Source organism: Archocentrus centrarchus, chromosome 6, assembly GCF_007364275.1.
Source record: "Archocentrus centrarchus isolate MPI-CPG fArcCen1 chromosome 6, fArcCen1, whole genome shotgun sequence".
In the NCBI taxonomy this organism is placed as follows: domain Eukaryota; kingdom Metazoa; phylum Chordata; class Actinopteri; order Cichliformes; family Cichlidae; genus Archocentrus; species Archocentrus centrarchus.
Window position 1 is genome coordinate 23,476,283 of NC_044351.1, and position 25,242 is coordinate 23,501,524.

The following is a 25,242-nucleotide window of genomic DNA, read 5'->3' on the forward strand; positions in this document are numbered from 1 at the left end:
AACACGCTCCATTCTCTCTCTCGTGATATGAACAGTGAGGAGTGATTGTGTGTGTATGTGAGTTTGTGTGCAGGAAAGAGAGAGAGAGAGAGACCAAGCTGGGTTTTTTTTTTTTTTTCTCAGCAGATAGTGAACAATGCAGTAGCCCAGATTGGTTGGCTCCCCGATGCTTCTTGTGGTGGTTGTTGTTTCAGAAGCAGAGAGTGATATACACCCTGACCTCAGAGACCACAGCACGTCTGATACTCTATTTCATTCATCCCTCACCATCCACTCTTTTGATATCTCACTTTATCCCTCTGTGCCAATTTGTTTTTATATTTTGCCTCCTCTCTCATCCTCCTGCTTCTCTCGCTCTCTTTTTTTTTCTTGCTAAAACTGACAATTCAGTAGACAAAGAGAGGAGTGACGCTAAAAGCGAGGAGCCCATTTGTCTAAAAAATGTTGCACTGACAAGCAATCTAAACCAAGGAAAATACTTGAGGACTTACACATTTATCAAATTAATTTGTGTAAAATATACTGCACCTATGGCAGGTTTACTTACTTTGGGATGCTCATGAAAAAAAAAAAAAAAGTGATTTGACAACTATAATATATCTCGACTTCCTAAATAAAATATGAGACAATTTTGCATCATTTCCTGACATCTCACAAACACATTTTGACCAAGAGGGAGAAAAACAACACAGTGTCTCTAGAGGTGGATCAATATGATTAGTATGCCATGCGTGTGTGAGTGTAAGTGTGAGAGCGGGGGGGTGGGGGGGTGGTATAGACAGGACTTACAATAGCAAAGGTTAATATCATATATCAACTGCCATCTGCATACAGCTCTAAGGGAGAAAAAGACTCTTTGTCTCTCTGCTTGTAGGGTTGATCACTCTAGGATTATGTGCCGGTTGACATTTCACACTTGCAAGATGGAAGAAAAATTTGGACAGCCATAACAGGTCTGGAGTTTAATGCCATGTATTCTGCAAGAAAAACATGTTTGTTAACAATTGTTTCTAATAACCATTTTTGGCAGAGTAGGAGCTAAATGTTAAAAAAAAAAAACCTTCTTGTATTGCATTATCATAACTTTGCAGATGCTTTCTAATGTTTGCAGCCTCTGCAGCCAATCTAAGCTTTTCTACAGTTTCTGTCAAAGAATAACAAGTTGCAGTGTGAGAGTGGCCGTGGTCTCAAAGATGTAAAGAATCTCTCTTTTCACTGCAAGCTCAGCGAGACATGAGCAACATCTGTAAACCAAGCACACGCCGAAAGCGAAACCCAATGCGGACGCAGACAGACAGAGAAGTCTGGATTGCATATATGTGTGTGCGCATTGTTGTTAGTGTGTCTCCATGTGTGAAAGTCTGCCTTGAAGTTTTCCCTGATCATCAGCCTTAATGCTGCACTCCCTTGCCATATAGGACCCTGCTAGGAAACCATCAAATATTTATACAACATTATCCCTGATCCTATAGGCTGCAAGTACGCCAAACACTCTGCTGACTTTCTGTTGCATTACATATGTTCAGTATTCAAGCTCTGGCCTTGGTTTGGAGCTGTTACATATTGACTGGCTTTCATCCAACACCAGGTTTTCTTTGGGGACGCTTGACTGGTTATGCTGAGGACCCACTGGGTAAATTACACAGTGACAGTCACAAATACAGTTTTATAGCTCTCACTGCTGGATTTGTGACAGTTTTTTTTTTTTTTTTTTTTTTGATCTAGTGATTCAAAAAGAGGATGGCTGAAAAAATAAATAGGAAGAAAGTGAGAGCGTATTAATTCTACATCCCAGTCACTGAATGGCTGCTGCTGTTCTGAAGGTTGTTTTATGGAGCAGAAACAGCCACATCTTTGTGTTGTTTTCTCTCTGATTGATTGCAGTGGCCCGAGGCTCCTCGGAGCACGCTGGATTTTGTCTGAGTATTTACTAGAATGTTGGGAGGATAAAAATCACAACCCTAGACATCACACTACAGAGGCAGAGTGGCAAATACAAACAAACAGAAAGGCAGAGGAAGCCCACACAGACAGATAAAGGGGAACGCAGAAGAAAAGATGCAATGTATAGCGCATTTGCACCACGTGCCACTGCAATGATCCCACTTCTGTTCTGAGATTAAAGAAATTTAGGGCATTTTTATTTAAACCAATAGTTCAGGAACATGTTTTAAATAAACACATTTAAATGTATCTGTCTTTAATTACTAGATAAATTATGCTTTCTTACAAATACATTAGATTTAATGGTCTTTCTGATTACAGCAAATATTTACAGTTTTAGTTTTACAAATTATTTCAGTAGAACATCTTTTTATTTATTTTTTAATTGGATGGCTTGAATAAGTGAATTTATAGAAGTGGAGAGATTAAAAGGTGATGCCGATTGCCAGTCATGCAACAATGGAAAAAAAAAGACTATTTGACTTTAGACAAAGAGCTGTGCCGACAGAATGAAAGGGCACTTATTTCGGCAGTGTAAAAGAAATGCAAATGTCAGCAGAGGCATAAAAGAAACATATTTGTGACTAGCAAACCGCAGCTTACCTTTCATCATCTTTGGGCTCTCCTTTATCTTTTTCCTATTTACCAGGTCAACAGTCTTTGTTTTCTTCCAGTCCTTCTATGCAGGTAAAAACCCAAGAATCACTGTGACAGTAATGCTCTTGACTAAGTCCATCTAGCAGGCACTGGGAAAATATAAGTGACAAACATTCATTATAAAATATATGTGTTCTTTCCAAAACAAAAGAAAGGCCATGTATACTTTTACCAAGACAATTGTATAGTTTTAAATGTAAAAATGTCCAATTGTGGCAGCCATACTCACTACATCCCTCCATATGTTGAATTTGTAACTTTTCCAGAGGGAAAGCTACAGTAAAACATCATCTTGACATTGGACATCAAAGTGTAGCAAAACAATTTGTTGCACTTTCTTGCAATATGCTGGCATATTTATGGTTCTTGTCAATTAGAGAAATACAGAATTCTCCACAAGTAGTCAGGGAAAAAAATTAAACAGCTAAGCTGGTGCAGGCTGATATATCAACACGTATTCTACATCCAGTTGGTTTCTGTGCATATAGGTGATGAGGGGTGCAAGGGGGCTGTTGGAGCTAAACTGGCGCTCAGTATGCAGGCTATGATATGCTGTGGACAGGATAGCCCTTGGCTCTGTCTGTCAGCGGGTGAAGCCCCTGTGTGCAGCAGTGTGGATGAAGCTCTTTAGGGTTCCCCGCTGTTGGAGGCCTGTCATGATGACAGAGACAGACTGACACACAGGAGCACAGAGAAGCTGAAGCCGTCCAGTTTTCTCTTTTTCTGCCCATCCATTCATGTTTCTGGGGTCTTCTCATTCAGCGTCTTAGTCTCTCACCTTCTTCACTTTGTCTCTGAAGGTGTGATGGAAAGAGACTGTGGGTGTTGTGAAATTAAAAATGTCTGTTTTTGATTATTTATTTAGAATTTATTTAGTCTCTTCTTTTTTCAGATCATACTCATCCTTTGTTAACTTCAAATTAAAATGATCTGTAAATAGTTCCATGATTAATGTTACAGTATGAAACAATTTGTGAAAGTAAATGCCGCATTGCATAAAAGACAGGGGGGAAAAAAATCTGAAAATTTTAGAAAAGTGAACAAAGAAACTGCAGCCCCAGCTGCTATAGTGGTGTCAGCATTAAGTGCATATGCGTGAGTTTGTGTCTGAGTGTGTGTTTCCATTGTATCTCAAGCAGTGTGATTTACTGTGGGAGGGGAGTTGATTGCGTAATACTACAAACATCTAAATGGAGCTGTTCAGATGATAATCTGCCCACACTGCAGATTACCACTCAGATTAACACAGGATGAACACTGGGAGGGTGTCAGAGGAAACAACCTTCAATTTCTACATCTGTTTCCTTACTCCGTGTGTGTGTGTGTGTGTGTGTGTGTGTGTGTGTGTGTGTGTGTGTGTGTGTGTGTGTGTGTGTGTGTAAATATGCGTCACTGCAAATGTATTCTAAAATGTGTCAATATGTTTTGTATACTTACTATGGCTGTGTGTGTGTGTTTGGATTTGTACAATATTGTTTGTATTGCTTCTGCTGTCTGTCTGTAGTGTGAGGGAACACACACACACACACACACACACACACACACACACACACACACACACACACACCTCCTCCTATAGCCTGAGGGGTCTAGCAGCTTATTATGAGTCCTTAGTGGGAGAGGGAAGAGAGAACAAGAGGCCGACTACACTTAAGTGGCAGCACAGAGCACAGACAGGGAGATTTACTTCTCTTATTCCAGCACACAAAGATTTAAAGGAGCTCAGTATGTGATTAAGAGAAACTACTTCTATAATACTATAATGCTTGAATGTCTGCTGGCAAATGTAATGATTAAGAAAGAGAGAGAGAGCGAGAGAGAGAGAGAGAGAGTGTGCCTGTGTGTGTGTGTGTGTGGTAACATTTCCTCCAAGAGGCTGAATATTAGAGGGAATCTGCAAACAGCTGCATTTGTGGCTGCTGTGATTGTTTCCATTTAATGAATGCCAAATTTCTCTCTGCTCGTGTCTTTTTTTCTGGTCTGCCCCTATGTCTGCTCTCTTTTCTCCCCATCCTCATTCTGTCAGTACCCACACTGAGAGTGTGTGCGTATATGTTTGCATGTGTGTGTGTGTGTGTGTGTGCATGTCCATTCCCATTCTGTCAGGTTTATTTCTGTTATGTTTCTTAATTAGCTAATAAAGGTCATGGCATCTCTCAGTCAGGGGGGGGCGGCGCATGCAAATGAGCCAGAAGGTCAGATGGATTAGTGACCGCCTCACACCGCCCAAATATAGACACGACCGAGCTGCCATACAAATACCTGCGGCTATTAAAGCACCGTGTCTATACCAGCACACGCCCACACATACACACAGATATACATCTGACTGGTTTGCTTAACTATAGTAGTGTTTATAAATAGTGTTAGTGTGCATCTAGTGTTTTTGGGGGGGTCAGGGCTGCAAGAAGTCAAGTGCAAGAAGTCTTCTGCAAAACCTAAGTATGAATTATGTCTGTAATATTGAAAATTTCTAACATTGCATGTCATAATCAGCATTGATTTCCAACACTAATAAAAAATAGTCTGTCCTTACTATATCAGGCTAATGCTAAATGTAAATTCTATCATAGGAATTGTTATGTTCGGGATTTATAAAGTTTGATTTTTGCTGTGTAGTAAATTTGGATCTCTACTACTTCTAGCCATGCAGTCAAGTTTTAAACATGTCAAAGCCGATTCTATCAGAAACGGGCCAGTTGAGTTGTTCTGTTCCATAATAAAAAATTAGATTCTCATTTAATTTGAAGGACCGATAGTTATTTTTAGTTGTATAAGTGCTTAAATGCTTTTCTTTCCAGTTGTGCGTGTGCTTTATCATTTCATCCTGATACACAAGATAAGCATGTGCTTACTGCTTTTACTTGAAAGCCTCTCTCTCTCTCTGTGTCTAACAGTGAAGTGCTCTCGTGATGCACTTGTCTTCATAACATGTGGTGCATGAATGCTTGCGTAGATAAGATAAGAGAGGAGGTGCAGATGCTGACACAGTTGCCGCTGTAGTGTTGCAGTGGATCTGTTACACCTCTAGGTCTATCACCTTTCGCAGCAGAGCTTGTCTCAGTGTCCTTTAGCCCTAAATCACCGGGCTGTCTCAGTGTGTGAAAGCTCTCTCTCTCTCTTCAGGTCTGTAACTCATCCTGTCTGTCTCGTTGCTCTCTTTCTCTCTCTCGCTCTGCCTTTCCCATAACTCACTGGGTTTCTCTTCCTTTCTAACCTGCTCGCTCATTTCTCTCTCATAGCATTCATATATATTATATCTTTATAACGTTTGACTCCTCTTTCTCCTTTTTTTGCTCTTGCTCGTCTCTATGCAATTTTCATATCTACTGAAGATCTGAGTCATAGCAAGGCTCGTGTTGTGCACTTCCTCCAAATCCCGCCATTCATCTATTTCTCTCCAGTGGGAGGTTGTCTGGCTGCCTGCCTGACTTACAGCAGGCAGAGTGATGGACATGAGGTGAGACCCAGTGCATTACACTCCTCTGCAGTACAGCACAACAGAGACCAGACACTACTGTATAATACTGTGCTGAATACAGAATGATACACACAGGAGGATGATAGACAAAACTGAACTCAAGTAGTGAAGGCGAGATAAACAACACATCACTCTGAGGGGAAAGAGGTTGTTGGAATCTTCAGTCTTTGAGCTCATTATGTTAATGAGCAAAGATAAACACAGTTGCATATCAGCATGAGTAGAAACTCTAATAACAGAGATGTGTATTAATGCCAGACTTTCTCACACATGATGAAAACAGATGTGAGTAAGAACACCTACTATCTTGAGTTGCAGGCTGTTTGGCCTGCGGCATTAAAAGTGCAGCTAAGGGAGTCAAACTCTGTCAGCATCATATCTTCTGCTGAGCAGACCTTTGTAAGAGATGATAGAGAGAATGGCACTTTCTTTGTTTATATCTTTTCCTCCTTCACCGCCTCCTCTTTTTTCCCTGAGTATTTACTCCAAATCCAGCTGTTGTTTGCAACACATGCTCTGAGCCTTAGCTGCCCTAAAGTTAAGAAATGAAACATGTTCATTCTGCAACACCTTCTGCAACATACATATATCCAGAATAAAAAATGCACTGCTCCAGGAGTGCGTGTTTTTGTTTTTTTGTTTTTTTACAGGTGCTCCATCGAACCTTTCTCACTCTTCAAAAGTCCAGCACTTTTGCTGCTCTCCTCAATACTAGACCTGCCTGAATATTTTAACGACCCGTTGCTTCCCTCTTGTAATTTCTCTACCTTTTTTTATCTTTAAATATGCCAGTTATTTCACACCCGCGACCCCTACTGCCTTAAACCAGAAGTCATCCCTTCCCTAAAGCCCTCTCTGACTTTGTCTCGCCTCTTTTTTCCTTTTCATGATTTTCAAAATGCAAACATGTCTCCCGTCTTCTAAACGTGTCTGTACACCCTCAGGGACATAAGATTTAAAGCCATTTTCAGAGAGGTTGAAAAAGGTCCAATCCATAATCACCAAAAGTACCCCTGCCATCTGCAGAATTACAATAACATGCATTTAAATGACTAAATTCAATATCTGTATCTGCTGTATATCACTGCTAGTCATGACTCATATACCGCAAGCCGAGGCGAACCGCACGCTTGGTTTCAGTTTCATGTTAATATCCTTCAGATTAAGTGGTGGGGTGACCACTGTATCACTGTGGAGCATGTTCTTTTATTGTTTCTATACAGACACAATGGAATATAATTAGTCAATAGCTGCTTTGCACTTAGGCCTTTGCATGCTGCTAATAAATGCTAACAACAAAGAGTGAAGCCATATGTCATTTGCTGCATTAGCCGCAGTAGGGTTTTGTCAGGCAGACGGCTTGGAAGTACATTACATACATTAGCAACGTTTCCAGTCTCTATCAGTCCTCTGATTACAATAAATGCTCCCTCGTATTGTAACGATGGGCTTTACAATAATGGGCCATAAATTAATACAGTGCTCAGCACTAAATACTATTATGCTGTTAGTGTTTACAGCATGCCCATGTATATGTAACTGAATCGGTGGATAATCGCTATTCACAGAGGCAGTCATGCCAACACAGCAGGCACTTACTGTCCATTTGTCCCCAAGCTGGAGGGTCAGAGAAGGAGGAGAAGGAGGCACTGCATCTTGATCAAGGATATCAGTGCCCCAAAATGTCACTGATTTCAACAAGGGACTGATAAGTGTATCACTAGCTGAGTCTTACAACTGTTACAATACACCAGCAGTATACTGGATCTCTTTTTTTTTAAACTTACAGAACAGGGGGCAGCTGTGAAAAGCTTGTTAAGGCATAATTCACTGCTCTGTCTGTGCCATTTGGGCCTTGTATTATCACTGAGATCATTCCCACACACACAGGAGCGCAGAAGCCCTGTGAGTGAATGGCAAGCAAGCATGTATGTGTGCTGGGGGTGGCTTCCATATGAAATGTACACGAGGGTGAATCTCAGTGGTGTTAATGGCTTTTTAAATGTCAGGGAAAGTCAGGGAATGATAAAAGAGAGATCTGTTATCCATGTCCTCATGATCACCACGGAGCACGCCACTGCTCTCACCTCGCTGAGGAGCCTTCAGCTTGTGTGTGTGTCTGTGTGTGTGTAGGAGTAGTCCAACTTCAATCCCTGCAGATGCCAGCGTGATTTATGCACCAATCAGATTAGCTCTGAGAGAGTGGAAGAGACGGTGCAAGAAAGGGAATGGGACATTAGACATTTGGCTACTTTCTGGCATGATTTTTATTGTGTATTTGGATGAATACAGTCTCTCAACAGCTAAAAATAATTCATTTAATGCATATTTCTGCTTATGCTTGTATTACTGTGCATCCATCACAGTGTTAATTTTTGCTCCATAGAGATGGATGCGGTGAAGACAAGACATTGTGCCAGGCGGAAAGTATTTACTCTAGCTCCCAGCAACCCAGCTATAATGGAAGAAAAAAAAATGAAATCAGCATGTTTATGTTCATAAAATATATCTATATCCAGATGCAAAATTAAAATAACTTAGATGAAGCTACTTTCAGCTACCTTATTCATAAGGGATTCCCAAAGCAGGTTGCGCCTCATTTTTCATTTGGCAGCTCTTTTTCTGCAGGATGGCCTTCCTGATACAATGCCAAATGGATTTGCGTCTCCTCCTGAAATTGAACCGCTTAATAATAACTTAAAGGGTCCACGGTTTCATACCCTTTAAAGCACTCTCGGTTTATGGTTCAGGTGAAAGAAAATCCAAAGGATTAAGCAGAAATGTAACAATGAGTGAAAAATCTTTTAAATGGAAAAAAATAAGAGTAAATCAAATAATCTAAATGATGTTTAGTGTTCAAAGTTAGAAACTGTGTCACTGTGTTTACAGATTACTCCCCAAAAAACAATGAGAAATAGAAACTAATTTGTTAATTTTTTTTAGTTCTGAAGTATTCTTTATTGAATATTACTGCATTTTAACTTAGAGATATTTCTACAATGTGGTTCAGGAGAAAGCTGATACATGACATTCATTACTCAGGCCTGAAAGATACACGTGAAACAGCAATTTGGATTTTTATATTTTGAAACAAATATTCACACAGGTAGGAAGTAGCACAGTAGCTTTCCGCTCGTGATGCAGCAGATTTAATGCATCATCGGGGCCTCCATTGTTTCTTTTCACTGTTCTCTCTAGCGCCGGCTCTTTCAAGGAGACAAAATCAGTTTTCGCTCAGCATCCCGAATCCTCCCTAAAATCAACACAAGCCATGCTCTATAAAATTAAATCCTTGTATATGTGTTGTATGGGTTTGTGTGTGTGTGAGGTTTGCCCAGCACCCTGGCCTGCTCTAACAGAGGGTTGAGTGATGTCACAGCAGACTGCATTTTAATAGAGAGGGAAGCAATTAGAGAGGGGACAGGCCGAGAGGTGGAGAGATGGAGAGGCTGTCTGTGTGACACGTAGTGTGCACAGTTCACACACACAACACACACACTCATTACTAAGGATGAGTTAATTAATTGCACAGTGATTCACGGTACTTGTAATTAATCTCGTAGATATGTGAGTGTGTTTTTGAGAGGTGACTCTTCTCCCTTCCATTTATAATTTGCACACACACTCTCTCTTTCACACACACACACAGACCAGTCTTTCTTAAGGCTACAACACAAAAAATATATTAGCTACTTATTAGGGTTGTTGTTAGGCTGTTGATTATATTGCTTTTAATATATTTTCAGCAAATAAAATCTATTGCAGTCAATTGTCATACTTTAGATGTTTTGTTATGGTTTGTTTCTTGTTTTTGTTTTTTTGTTTTTTTGTCTTTTTTTGGGGGGGGGGGATCCCTAGCTTTTTCAGAATAGTATATACCTATCACTGTATATACATGTTGAATCAAAGAATAGAAGGTAAAACTGAGGGAACTCATCACCAGGAGTTTCAAGTGTGTTTTGGTTAAAACCCATCTCACTGTGCAGGGGTTCTCATACAAAGTCATTACTAAGTTTGCTCCAAGTCTGTCTTCGCAGTTTGTGTATCAAGCTGTGACGCAAAACTTTACGATTTAGAGGGGAAAAAACTTTGCAAAGTCACATGAGGCAGTAAAAGGATGAGTAAAAATAGGTTTTAAACCAAAGATCTGTCATGATTTTTTTATTTTTAGACTTAGTTAACCTATTGTATTGAGTTTTTAGTTGTAGTTTGGTTAGGTTTAAAAAAAGATCATGGTTTTGTTTGACCCTCAGTGACCACACTAACCCTATCTCTAACCCGATGTTATCAGAATATGTTTTGTTCTTTTTAAATGTTGTCTTGGTAATCAGTGGACAAAAACATCATCATTCTAACTGACATGAATTAAAAACTACTTACATTTTTTCCAAAATTTCGTTTTTGTTTGTCTCAAAAAACATAAGGTTCAGGGTCATCACAAATGATGATTTAGACCTCAGAGAATTAATGTTATCTCTTCACAACAGTAACCATTTCAGCAAAAGCCTACAGAAACCCCTAACAGTCAACCCAAACTGGCTGTAAAATTACAACGCAACAGCAATGACAATGAAGGTCTTATTACTGGTTTTTGGAACACCACCAATATGGTGACATCACCTCATGCAGTGATTGAAAGAGAGAAAATGAATTGTGTGATCATTCATTTATTTACCTTGTAGTGCTCAGTTCCATCATGTCCCTGCAGAAATGGCTCTTATTCCTCTTCAGAGCTCTTAGCACGATCCTTTCTCTCTTTTTTCATTTCTTGGGAGGAGATTGTACAGTTAAAAAATTAACTGTATTAATCTTGCTCTCGTCTCTACCCATGATCCCTTGCATTCATCAGCAGGAGCAGGAGTGGTGGAGCAATCACATTTGGAAATTAAACAAATAAAAAAGTTGAAGATAGCTGAGTGAGTGATGAAGCCAGCCAATTGCAAGCAGCATAAATCTCCGTCTGTCACCACCCCACCTCTGCCTACACACATTTGGATATTGTTATGATTTTACCGTGTTTGCATATATGAGCCTAATTTATTAGAATCAAACACCATCAAGATTATTTACAAGCAAGTGCTGGTCTGCTGCCAATAAGCCCATTAAGTGCATTGTTGGAGAGTGGTTATATGATCAAATACACAATAGTAATTGTGAGTGGAGAGAGGCCAGAGTGATTCTCAATGAGGTGATTATCTGCGTGCAGGTTATTGTGCTATTTCAGCATGACATGTAAATCTGCATCGCTCGATCAATCACAGTGTCCACTGTTAGCAGAGTGACGTGTGAAAATGACAATGACAACAATAAAGGAAAAAGGAGAAAAAAAAAATAACTGGTGCCCAAAAAGTAATGCATGTTTGTATTTCAAAGAAAGACAATAATTTTATTAAGTGAATACAAACCAGGTTCCAGCTGGTCACAATTAGAGTATCTTTGTCCTTCTATCAGCCATTCATTAGTACAGCATTGCCTAACACAGAGTAACACAGAAACACACTGACCAACTGTGAATGGCACAAACTACTATGGAAATGCTCCAAGTGGACACTAAAAAGTGATTTAACTATAGCTGGGACAAGTTATTTACAGATATGATATCTTTAAATGATCTCCATGTTTATTTAACTGGTAACTAGTAAACAAATTAAGCAAATTATGTGGGTTCTAAGAGTAAATAACAAGGTTAAAGGTAAACAGCTTGTTCCACAGTTAAATTTGTGATAATAAACAGGTTAATAATAAAAACTGTGTAAAACTTGAGTAAAACGGACAATATCAAGTTGAGGTTATCTTGCTCCTCGGAGTCTGAGTCAGATCACACCCATCCATCCAGTTTCAGAATAAAACAAATTAGTTTTGGGGTTTTTTTTTAATATAAAGTTTTTATTTTTATTTTTTTAGATGAGAAGTCTGTAATATTGTTTTAATAGTTCTTAGATCAGATCAGAAGAACAGTTAACTTGTTCCCAATGTGTACAAACCTAATGTGTATATATTTTTATTTTCAGACTGCTGCATCTATTGGGCTTCCAAAATATTTTGCATTGTTGCTACTTTACTCATATTTCCATGACCGCGCACCAACAACAGACACTCGCACATACAAACGCACACAGAGCAAGTGACAAAAAAGTGACATAGAGCAGGGGTCTGAGGCTAAGTAAGCGGTACACCAGGTTATGCGTCATTTACCGCAGCTCAATAACAACCGCTCTCTCTGCCCGACACACCTGGTCACACAAAATGACACACGCTGTCCGCTGAGAATGCACACAGACACACACACCCAGCATATCTTTTTTCACCCTATGGCAGCCTTAACCAGACACATTACATCCCCACTCTACTATCTGCTCGTGACAGATGTATTTATGTAATGGTTTTGATAGGTATTGATCCACACGGCGGAGCCAGTTAAGAAACAGAGAAAAATGAGATTTCAAAATCAACATGGCTGAGGGGGGTGTTTGGTGGAGATGATAGCTAAACAAGAAGAAGAGTGACAGAGTGAGAGAGGGAATGTAGAAAGTAAAATGAGGAAAGCAATGGTGGCAAAACCTTTAGAGGAAGACACAGGTTGAAGGCGCTTACAAACACGCTGGATTCACAAAAAGGGAGATCTAAGAAACATGCAAAAAGTCTATGTGTGTGTGTACTGGCATGATCGTGTGTGTATACGTGCGTGTGTGTGTGTGTGTGTGTGTATCTGTGTGACCTTGGCTTGGCCCGGTGGTAAAGTGGGGCGTCAAGAGAGTCAGTGTGTGAGCAGTCAAGCGTTCTCCCTCAGATTAGCAGGCTTTATTACTGCCACCAACCACTGGCCTGACAAATCCTCTTATTTCATTTTACCTTCCTTTACCTCTGCCTAGCTCTTTCTCTTTTTCTCTCCCTCTTTTATTTCCCTAAAACCTTTGCATGCTTCACCTTGCAGCCTGTCTGGCTCTCTCTCTCTCAAGTTTTCCCCTCACATAACAGCCCTATTTTCTATTTCCTCACTCTTTTCTCCTCATTGTCTTTCCATCTTCCGTATGGCTCGGCTGAAAGCTACACATTACTTTTTTCTACCTTCCTCCACTCCACCTCTTGCTCTGCTCCTCCCTCTATCTCCGGCACACTCCCTGCCTCTCTACAGTGTGATGAATCTGTAGACAGGGGCTAATAATTGTACTTCAGCCCAAGTGCTCATTTTTCTTTGTGTTTGAAAGCTGTGACAGGCAGGAGCTCTTTTTTTTTCTTTCCCCCCGTCCCTTGTCTCCCCCTTTCTCTTTCCCTTTTCTTTCTATCCTCACACAATGGGTGAGTAAAATAACTCAGGGTTTACAAGGTCATGCTGTCTAGCGGTGAGGACTCGCTGGGGATTTGGAGCTGGAAGGATTTCCTCAAAGGTGCCGTGTTGAGACTTCAATAAAAAAAAAAACAGAGAAAGTTATAGATTGCACGAGCAGATCTACAGGGGGAAATAAGTGCATTTGATAGTGAACAAGCTCAGTGAATCTGGATTCAAATGTTACCATATCAAGACTCTTCATGGAAGAATAAATGATAAACTGAAGCTTGGCCATAGATTAAAAACATCTACTTTTGCATTTGCAGCCTCTAATATCTTTCAAGGGTTTTTTCTTAATATAACCCTTGAAAGAGAACTCTCTTTAAAATGCTCTACTTCCTGCCATATAAATCAGTTGCATGATATGTACAATGCACTCTGTTAATAATAATTTGCCAAAGGAAGTCTATTTTAGTGCTATTTGTTCATTACATCTCAGAAAAGGATGGCTGAAAAAAAGTATGTTTTTGTAGTACTGAAACAGAATTGAAGTATTAAAAAAACTGCAAACAAGACATTTAAAAAAACATTTTGACAGGCAAATTTTTATATTAAAGTGGACTAATTAAGTGGAAAGGAGCCTGGGGAAATTATCTTTTAATTTTAAAATATATATAATTTGAGACTCCATCAAAAAAGCAGCCTGCAAGCAATCCAAATTGTGAGATATTGAAAGAAAATCACATTTTCATTGACTCTGCTGTGGTACTTTATGAAAACTGATCATCAGTTTTCATCCTAATACCATCCTCAAAAGAGAGAGATTAAAAGAGAGCAGTGGGGAGGGAGGATAACACAGAGTAAGACTTTATTGCCTGCTGTAGTTAGATGGTAAATTTCCTCCTGGCAGATATTTATTGGGTTAGTTGAGTCTAGAGAGAGCTTTAACATTGATTGTGATCATTAAATATATCCGCTCGAAATGGCAACATGGCATTCCTTCGGTCGATGGAGCCAATAGGAGCAGAACAAAGGCATAATCAAATCAATCCTCTCATAATTATTCTTTGAGAGGTGAAATTAATCACAAGAAGAAATAAAAACAATAATGGAAAATGAAATGATCAGTCGTAAACAATTACTGCCCAAATTGAAATAAACTCAGTGAAGGGAAAAAAAATCAACTGTAAATCCGACTAATTAAAATAACATTTTAATGTATATTGGTTATTTGCTTTTGCTTACAGGCTTTAGGTTATTATATTGTTGGGCACGGTTATTCTAAGAGGGTATAAAGAGAAAAAGAAATGAAGAGAAAATGACTGTGTGTGTGTGTGTGTGTGTGTGTGTGTGTGTGTGTGTGTGTGTGTGTGTTGGGCCTTAACTGTAGGGCCAAAGGATCAAGGTCCTCCTCTTGTGAGAGCTGTGCTTCTCTCTCTTCTCTGCTCGCTGAGAGGAAGTGTAGCTTATTGATTAGCTATCAGATGATTCCGATAGGGCCTGATCGATAAGACTTTGCATGAAAGCCAGGCAGGACCCTCCCACTTCATTCAGGCACACACCCATGTATCCACCACTGCAGTGCACACCCGCATAGAAGTCTAGTTGGTTGTCATTCTCCTTTAAATCCAAACAGTTGTTTAAATGCTGTGAGTGTTTGCTAAAGCTCAGCTTACATAGAATTGTCACTGACGAACTAAAGCTGCACTTTTAGCTGAGCGTGACGATATCTCAAGATCACAAGTGGTGTGTACATGAGTGTACATGTATAAAGTTTAAGCTTTAGCTAATGTCAGAATGTGGATGTAAAATTTGCAGCACTTCTGAGATTTATCATTCATACTGTTGTGTTTCCAGCACACAGCCTTCATCATTAGCTTCAGTTTCTTGATATATAGTCATAAACATTATTATGGTTATTTTATTCTGAGTTTGAGACTTTCTCCTCCAGCAGAGAGGTTGGGGGAAAGCGGGCTAACATTACAGAAGTCCCAGGTGTAGAATTACACTCTTTAAGATCATTTCAGGAGGCTATAACAGACTGCAATAACATAACTATCTGAACAAGTTGGAATCCCTTTAATAGTAGTGGAGTGTGAGAACACAGAAGAGAGACCTAATTTTTGTGGCCCGATAAGGCAAAAAAAACAAAAAAACAAAAACAACCCAAAACAATCAATAACTCAAGTAGTGACAAAACCACATTTGAACTAAACAAATACAAAACAACAAAACATAGCAGTGCAGACTAACTAAATAAAAATAAGAGACAGGGGGAAACTCAACAGCTGACATGCTTAACACACTGGCAAATACGTCTGTTCAAAACTTAATCAGGCACACACCCGGGGAGAGAAAAGTGTCTCTCACAGAGGCTCATGTCAACACACACATAATATGCTCTGTAATTAATTGACAAGTAGGCAAATTCTCCTGTTTGCCAGAGTATGGCCATGAATGAGCGAGAGCCTTATCAGCACCACGGACAGCGGCTGGGGACATCCTTTATTACCGTTTATTTAACACTGCAGTTTACTCTTCTTTAGTGTGAAAAGGCTCTGTGTGTAATATATTTATGTATGATTTTTTTTTTTAATGGTCACTGAAACAATTTGTGAAACGATATTATTTATACTATTTGTTAATTCTGACGCAAACTAAAAAGGCAAGAGATATTCTGGCTAGTTTTATAAAATGTTGTTTTGCTTGCTGTACTGTACGTGCAGGATGCTGACTGCTCTTGCTGTGTGTGTGTGTGTGTGTGTGTGTGTGTATGTATTTGTACTGGAACTCTGTTCCAGGTGTGTGCAGAGCTGTGAAAGGACAGTGATAAGACACCTGTTCTCTGGGTACAGAACAGATTATAACAGCAGTATCAGTTTCTGTGTAGGGCACAGCATGTTTCTGAATGTTCTGTTCCTGTGGGGGTTTTTTTTTCTTGTGTATGTTTGCCAAAAAAGGAAGAAAAAAATGACAGACAAAACACACGTAAGAGGGGGGGAAAATGTGTTATAATTTATGGTATAACTATGATACTGTGTCATGCTGATGTTTCTTGTGTGAGGGTGCCAGTCAACAGTGTGATTAGGCTGATTGATCTGTCCTTTGTATACATGATGAGTGCACTTTCTGCTCTGACAGAGGGGGAAAAAAAACACTGTTTTTACACTCTTTAATGTTGATGCTTGGTTAGTACACTGTAGAGAAGTTTGAAGACCCCATGGTCTTCAAATGAATGGATTCTCTAAAAGGATTCCACACATTTCTACAAAACAGAACCTTACTGACTGAGCTCTCTCATTCGTGTTTTTTTGTTTGTTTGTTTTTTACAGATATCATGACACTGGAATGCTGTTTCAAGAACAACCTGCAGCATCCGGACTGCCACAAAGCACAATGTCTCAAAAGCAGCCCATCCCCAGTGGCTTCAGGGCAACAAATCCACAGCAAATCCAAAGCCGGAGTTAAATACTAAAGCTGATGATTTAAAAAAAAGAAGAAAAAAAAAACGAGAACTGAAGAAATTAAAGATCCTGGACTCTGTAAATAAGATTCTCCACTTTCTGTATTTGCCATTCAAATGGACAAAGATTAACCCGTAAATATCTCCAAATTGTAACTTACCAGAGTATAGACTGTCAATACTTAGGTTGAGTAAAATAGCAGAAAAAATATGATGTCCACACCCCTTTAGCACATGGCCAGAAATCAGGTTGTAAATATTGTACAGAAGACAAATAGGGACATTGATAAGAAATATAATTATTGCAGAATAATGTACATAGCCATTAGAATCATACCTTTACCGTGTTTATAATTAAGTGTCACATGCCCATTACTATTTATTTCTTCTTGCCCAAAACAATTTAGCACGATTAGGAAAGGCTCTCTGTATCAGAATAGGAAACAAACATCTCTATAGAACTAGACAAGAGGATACTGAACTTAAAGACATTAATTGGGAAGACATTGTATTTGCTGATAGTGCACTATTGCTGGAATCAGATGCATATGCCATAGAGTGTATGCTTACTAGGTAAACTTTGTATTGTTATCAAAACAGGTCATTTGCATTTTGTTTAAGGTTTGCTAATTTAAGTAGAGAGTTGTGAAAAGGACTTAAGAGCTTAAAAAGGTTACAGAGACAAACAGACAAGGAACAAACTGTGACAAATTTGGCTCGAATCTTTCCCCTCACCTCCAATTTTAAAACATTACAGCAGAGCTTAACTTCACTTAAACTTTAACTAATTCAATAGATTGTATATGAAATCCCCTCCTGTGCTGTATATTTAGTGTTTTAGACACTGTAGTGATGTGACATATCCAGATGGGCTTCCATGGTTTGGCAGCTCTTATATAGTGCAGTCAGAGTACAGTTATCTTTCGGTAAGTCAATGCCTAACAAAACATCAGCTGTTTCCTTTCTGATTCCTCTTTGGGTAGTTGCCCTCCTCCTCGTCTTCTGTCCATTAGAGGGCCTGTATGCCCACTGACCTCTCTGCTACCAGGCGCTCGCTAAGCTCCCACAAGCTGGCAGCGGTGCTCTGATCCTGGGCCTGCGTGGATGGCTGGCAGCGGAAGCAGTTGTTGAAGTACATGCCGCCTAGCCCCTCCAGCTCCGGTGCTACCGCACAATACACTGTGGTGGCCGCCCCTTGTTGCTGTGGACAGACAAAAGACACAAGAAAGATCAGCGGACGAATCGCGACGCTGAGACAGCAAGACAGTGTCAGCCTGCAGGAGGAGACAAAATATGGAGAACTTGTCTAACGACACACAGACTTTAGGATGTGTGCTGTATGGAGAAAAAGACAGAGGACATGAAACAGACACTGACCGCACTCCTTTGTCCTCTATGAGACCTACGCACACACAGACAGACACATGCATACACACACAAACACACACAGACAAAAAGAGACAGCAGGACTGTGTCCACAGGGGGGGAAAGACTCATGCACACGCTGCCTCTCCCCTCTCCCTGCGTCCCGATGACTGGGTCATATAACTCCTTACTGTACATATATTTATATACATATATTTATTTATTTATTTCTCTGCCAGGTGTGTATAGGACATTTCGCTATATGGGACCATGTGAATGCTACAGATATATAGACTCACAGTAGATAAGGCGGGAACAAGAATATTACACCAGCTCCTGTCTGGTTGGGAATCACCAGGGAAACTGCAGCTCTGATGTGTATTATAAACAGCAGGTTTCAATGCCATGATTATCAATATGTATATTTTGCACATGATGTTTATTGATATTCAAGTGCTGGAAAATGATGCAAGTACAACTAAGAATTTAAAAAGTTGGTTGTTTTCACATACAACAGGCAAACACGTTTCACGGTTTTCCCTCCAGTTCTTTCTCCTCTCCTCTCAAGGCAAGTTTAAACCTGAAGCTCACTCAGCCCAGAATATGACTCTGTTACATGTCGTCTCAAGCTGAGACACACTGTAAAAAATAAAACAGTATTTTTATGCAACCTGCTAAGTTCTCTAATACACCCTGTCCCATCAGTCAGTAATTAGCAGGGATATTCACGCAGGGATATTTCTGTGACATTTGAAAATGAAAGCTGAAACTGCAGCAGAATAAACACGTCAGAGGGAATTACACACATAACCCGACCGCTCAAAGAGGGATCTTTCATGCTGCAGCTCCGGCTAAAAGCTGCTGTGACAGCTTCCCTGCAAACTCCAGGGCTGGAGACAACTTCTATACGGCCACATGAAATGGCTTGCCTCTTTATCTCCTGATGTGAGGGAGCGAGAGTGAGATGGGGGGGTGGGGGCAGAAAGAATGAGAGGGAACACTGATGCGATGACTGAAGACTAGTGTTTAGCACAGCTCACTGGCACACATTGAGAAAACCCCATATATGCAGAAGTCAAACATGGGAAAGACACACAAACATATACACACATGCATAATGGAGGCACATTACAGGCCAACTGTTTGAACAGTTTCCCAAAGCAGAGGAAAACACACACAAAGTGGAACGATCCTATGTCATCTAAAGCATTTACACTTTCACAAGCTAGTACAAAACTATGCACAAAAATGTAAATGCAAAGAACAAAAAAAAAAAAAGAACACACACACACACACACACACACACACACACACACACACACACACACACACACACACACACACACACACACACACACCAGATTCCAAGAAACACACACAAACCAATGTATGCACCCACACACAGCTCCCTCTAAGCTCTGAGTAAAGTTCCACCAGGAGGAGCCCTGGTGTGTAACGTCGCAGAAGCAGATTGAGCGTGTTTGAAGTGCACCGTGATGAGAGAGCTCGTAAACAGCAGATGAAAAAGGCAGCATCTCTCTGTGCGCGGCTGTCTGTCTCACCTGCCAGTGAGGCGATAACTTCATCCACATCACATGTCGCCATATCAAAGACCGACAAATGCCAAGCAGTGTCTCTGAGTTGCAGGTTCACACGCACTCAGTTTAACTCATCTCTCTCACTTAGGGCATCTGATCTAGCTCGTCTGAAAGCCAAATGCCTTTTAAGCTTCACTGAAGATTTCAGTGCTGCAGGCTCTGACTCCCTGACACCACCTTGAACTTGGCTGACTTTCAGAGGAGTTTGTTTGTGTCCAATTACCAAACAGTTGGGTTTAAATATTGATAAAAACAACTTTCATGTTCATTTATGTGGCTGAAATCTGAAAAGCATTTCTATTCTTTAGAAAGCAAGTCTAGACTTCTGCTTCTCTACTGGCTGCCACAAATGCAGTTAGTGACAAACGGAGCAGTGCATGGACTGTTTGTGCCGTGTGCCCAGCAATGTGCTATCTTATTGGTGTTTAGCTCATCCCCCTCACCACTTGACCTTGTGACCTCTGTAAAAGATAAGGCTGATGAGATTAGGCATTAACATGCTCAACCACCCACCACAGCCATTTATCATTGTGTGTGTGTGTGTGTGTTTGCAGATAGGAAGCAAGTAGGTGGTGAGCAACAATTTCACTAGACTTACAGTTACACACAAACATATACAAACATGCATGCCTGAACTCAAGAGTCCATTTGCACACAAGCAGAAACAGATACACACAAACAACCCACATAAAAGGTAATGTCACTGAACCAGTGTGCATCAAATACATCTTTGCCAGCCATTTCTAATCCATGTTCAACTGTAGATTAGATCTGTAAATTTAGCTGTCTACAAAATGATGGGTGTCTGTCTTTCTATACTGTGCACCTAAATGTGAATCATTACTTTGCGTACAGTAGTTTTAGAAACATCTATGGTACCCAGAGCTATGACATCTACCCAGAGAAGCTGACTTGACCCAAACTTAAGGTGCAAAAAAATAAGACTTGAAACTTAACTTGGAATCAACTCTAAGACTTGACTTTCTGACAGCTTGATGTTAAAAAGAGAAAAGTTTGACTGGATAAATTCTCAATATTAATATTAATGAAGAACAGTCTCCTGTGTTGATGGGTACTTGTCCTTGAGTACTGTTCTGGAATTGGCCTGTTCAGCCATTTTAGTCCAAAAAAAAAAAAAAGAAAAGAAAAAAAGGCAGAAATCTAGTGAATTCTTATCTGTGTTAAAACACCACTTTAAATGCTTTGAAACTGAAATCTTTAGATCCTTTAGACCATTAATTTTCAGAGTCTGGATACAGAAAACTGTACCATTGCCATGAACACTTGAGACTTGAACATGACTTATTTGGATGACTTGAAACTACACTTTGACATTCCCCAAAACAAAAAAAAACTAGCTCTGCTACCTACACGCTGACTCTGGGAGGGAGAGAGGAGGGGACAGATAAGGAGGAACCAAACCAACCAAAACAACTCCAAACCTAAAACCATCTCTATGCTAAAAATAAAACACAAAGATCTCAGCAATATGACAAACCAGTGCCGAGTGTAAAAGCAGGTTTTATAGATTACTTCTATGTTGATCTTCTTTTGTGGGTAATAAAAATAAACATAAATACTGAGGAAATATTTACAAAATACCCTGCAATAAGCTGACTGCTGATAAGCGGCAATAAGCCTGTACTTAGCCTGGGATTCAACACTACGGTTCTGGAACTGCTCTGGGACCAGATCCAAGTCTTCCAATCTCAGCATTGACTCAATACCCAAGGACCTCATGGACTTGCAATAGAAATGTCCTTGTATAGTGTTACGCAATAATCAGTGAGCGTATTCAAAAGCAAAAAGGGTATGTGGGGGAGATATGATGTTGAATTAACAGTATTGTTACTTTGCCGTGTTCGGTTTTGTGTCTTCATCGTCAAAGTTGTACTCAGCTGTATAAGCTTTCTCTGACCCTGTGCATGTGACCCTTCACCCCCACATCTGTAGTTATGTCATTGACCTCTCCCTCTGACCTGGATGTAAATAACCCAGTACTGTAGAGCAGTCTGTTTTTGGCCCATCCCTGTACATACAAACCTGTAAATACTAACCGCTATGCATGCTGAACACCTAGCAATTCTTTCAGGTACTTTTATAATCCCCAAATTCTCATATGGCATGTGCTATAAAAATAATATAAAAAAGTAGAAAAAGTAAAAGATTCAAATAAAAAAAAAAAAAAATTTAAAATAAATTTGTTGGTAATATTGTCAGGCAATATCCTCTCTTGGACAGTGTGTGTAGAGTCTTCCTGTTTTCTTACTCCTGTGGGTGGTTCTCTCCCTTTGCCTGTCCTGTGTTTCTGCTCACCATCTGTGTCAGTTGTTGTCAGTTGGCATTTGTACAGCAGCGAGGGTTGAGGCAGAGAACAGAAGCGAGGGGGAGCGTTCACCAGCTGACCTCTGTGATGGCACTCCAATTCAGCAGCCGTGCTAACTGCGCTTTGCGCCTAGGACACAATTTGAAAAGTTTGCTTCTGGCGTGAAGCACAGATCGGTATGGCGTACCATATATCAGTGCTTGCAGTGTGAAGGGCCTCTAAATATGCAGTGGTACAAATTGGGTTTTTTCTAAGCTTAATAAAGGTTTGGTAAGCTGTCAGGCCACTTTGTGGTTTGGAGAACCTTTTGGAGAACCTACTATTTTACCCCCATTTTAAATAGTCACATTTTGGGAAAACTCAGCCTTTTCTTTCCTCATTTATAACTGGTAAAATACCCAAATTCTAAAGATATCTCAGAAAAGTCATTTTTACCATCTGGTGCCATAAGGCTGCAGCACTCAATTGGAAAAGTTTTTTTCTGGCCTGTAGCCTTAGTAAAGGGATCAGGAGGAGTGCAGTTTTTGCCTCAGCCCTCTGCCACGCCTCGTGGAGTAGCTATCCTGAAAGTGGGACTCCAAACTGATTGTGATTCTGTTCCGGGAATGTTTTTTTTTTCTCCAACCTGTGATGTTTAAAATAGATGGAGGTGTCTGATTTTTAATCTGTGCTAAAGATATTTTACATTTAATAAATAACCATTGAAATCAAAGCTTTGTTTTTGTGCAGTTTATGTGTGAATGAAAGTGTGTGTTCAGAGCCATCTTTGCCCTCAGCCGTGGTAACCTTTGCGAGCTGACAGCTCAGCTGAGCGTGCCTGGCCCAGCTGTAGAGGGAATCCTTGGTAATGCGGTCCCCACAGATAAACAAGCTGCCCTTCTATTCAGCTTGAGCACTCAACCAAGATGAGAAGAGATTAGGACCTAAAACACCTCAGCGCACACTTCAGAAAGGACCCTGACACTCGCTACCGTGAATCTGACGTGGCCTCAGTCACCCTGACTGAGGTCACATTAGATAACCAAAAGTCAAAATGTTGTTAGCTCTAAAAAAAAAAAATAATGAAGAAAACTGTATTATGAATAAACTGCTTGAGAGCCTGGTTAGACCCCTCACCCCCACCCCACCCCGAGAAGACCAGCTCTTCACATTATGGTTGTCTCCCAGTGATTAGTCTACTTCTGGTCATCTGTATGCATTAAATGCTATTTCATAACATCCATTAGCTTACAGGCTGATGGCTACTGCTCACCTGCAGGCATCATGCTCCCTTGAGGGGCATTAAAGGCAGGAATGAAGGACCAGCTTCCCCCCTCCCTGCTTCTCATTCCCTTCCTTTATCCTACCTCTTCATTCTCTCTGTGTCTCAGCCCTATCTTCTCCATCAACTGTGTGTAGATCCTTACTCCCCTGCAACTTCATCCCCCTCTATCCCCATAACTTACTGAAGTGGGCATACAGAGTTGCTGTAACTGAGGCCTCATGGGTAAATGGTCATAGTAGGACCTCTTGGAGGTAAAAGGATCTCTCTCCCTGGAGCCCTAGATCACAGATGAGCACTGTCAACAGTCTTTCTTTCTGTAATACAGTGGAGCATGAGAAGGCAGACATAAAAAGAAGCGGAGGGGTAAACTGCAGGAGTGACAGAAACACAACACAAAGCGCAGCAGAACCCCCAATGCCTCTGCACTATTTCTCTCTCCTTTTCTCCGCGGCCCTCCCTTTACCCCTTTTGCACCAGATAAGATCAACCAAGTGTCAGTCATCAACAGCCTCCTGTCACACAGTGATTGTTCGACTGTTATATGCTTGTGTAAATGTGCAGTCCAATGCGACGTTGCTGCATACATTTAATGCTCCCATGTTCAAGGGAACAATAGAAGAGGAGGTAAGAAACGAAGTGCAGGGAATGCAAAGGACAAGGAGGGGAGGGGAGGGCATAAAGAAATAAGGAGAGACATGTATGAGTAGAAAACGAAGCAGAGGAGGAGATGAAGGGGTTAGGAACCAAGGCATCCAAGGGGAAAACGATGGGGAGTCAGAAGGACTTGCGCAGCGACTGTGAAACTATCTCATTTTTATCTTGTGAGAGGACTTCCGAAGTGATCCGCACAACCTAATTATTTTCCCCTAATAAAAGCAACATATGCTAAGACAATAAAAGGCCTTATTGGACACCTATTCATTAAAAAGGAGCAGTAAAAGGTGTAGGACTCTGGCGCAGGGATTAGCTTTTAAAAGGGCTTTTCTCTGGCTGGAAATGGCCTTAGTCTTCCTTTAGCATGTCCATATGGGTGCATTGCCCACCATAAAAAATCTGAATTATACATGAAGAGGCCTGGCTGCTTTATTGGCTGTGATCTTCCTTTTCACTCTCACCTAATTGCATCAGTGCACGATACCTGCAACTTTGGACTGAATCTCATCTAATGTATATAAATGCTCCAAGCCATGCAGTTTAATGTGAGGAACTGTGCAGATATAAAGTACATATAGCTAATGACAACCAATTAAGGGAAGCAAAATAACCTGTAATTCACAAAAGTTTGTTAAGTTGGTAATAAGTTAGCTGGAATAATGCATGCTAGTGACTCATGTCTGACAGTTTGACACAGTGAAGCCATTATTCCATATGGTCAACGTACTGTAAGTGTCAGTATGTTTCTATTATGAGCAGCGCAACGCTGTCTGTGTGTCGGTATGTGATTGTGTGATGAGCTGGTGTAACAGGGCCACACACAGGTGTGTGTATGCTCACCTTCTCACTGATGCACCAGCTAATTGGTCTCCTGCGGCAACCTGACATATTCACACACTCCAAATCTCAAGCGCACACACAAACAGATGCATGCACTTGCCAAAAAAGACATACACATACAATGTGGCACGCAATGGTTATACTCGTGCGTATACAGACTGTGTAAATATGCACATATGTGTGAACACAACCATGCATGTGTCTACATTCACAGGCAGCCTGCAGAGTGGACCTCCAAATCAACTCATTATCACAGTGCTGACTCTGAGTGAAGAATGACACCTGAGCCGGCTGCTTATACTGTACACTCTCCTACTTTAAAGTACTGCAAAGGAAAATAAAAACCACAGACCACAACACCGTACTGTAAAACACACTTC

At 40.5% G+C, this 25,242-nt stretch overlaps 2 protein-coding genes across 2 annotated transcripts in view; one reads left to right on the plus strand and one right to left on the minus strand.

The window, feature by feature from the left end:
- Nucleotides 1-16,764, plus strand: part of LOC115781690 (transcription factor Maf-like) — a 43,181-nt gene extending 26,417 nt beyond the window's left edge. Inside the window, exon 3 of the mRNA XM_030731490.1 lies at nucleotides 16,685-16,764. The gene's annotated coding sequence lies outside the window, so the exon portion shown is untranslated. The remainder of the gene's footprint in view (nucleotides 1-16,684) is intronic.
- wwox (WW domain containing oxidoreductase) overlaps nucleotides 15,417-25,242 on the minus strand; it is a 135,067-nt gene continuing 125,241 nt past the window's right edge. The window contains exon 9 of the mRNA XM_030731489.1: nucleotides 15,417-18,016. Within this exon, the coding sequence (XP_030587349.1) occupies nucleotides 17,825-18,016 (192 nt within the window). The 3' untranslated portion in view covers nucleotides 15,417-17,824. The remainder of the gene's footprint in view (nucleotides 18,017-25,242) is intronic.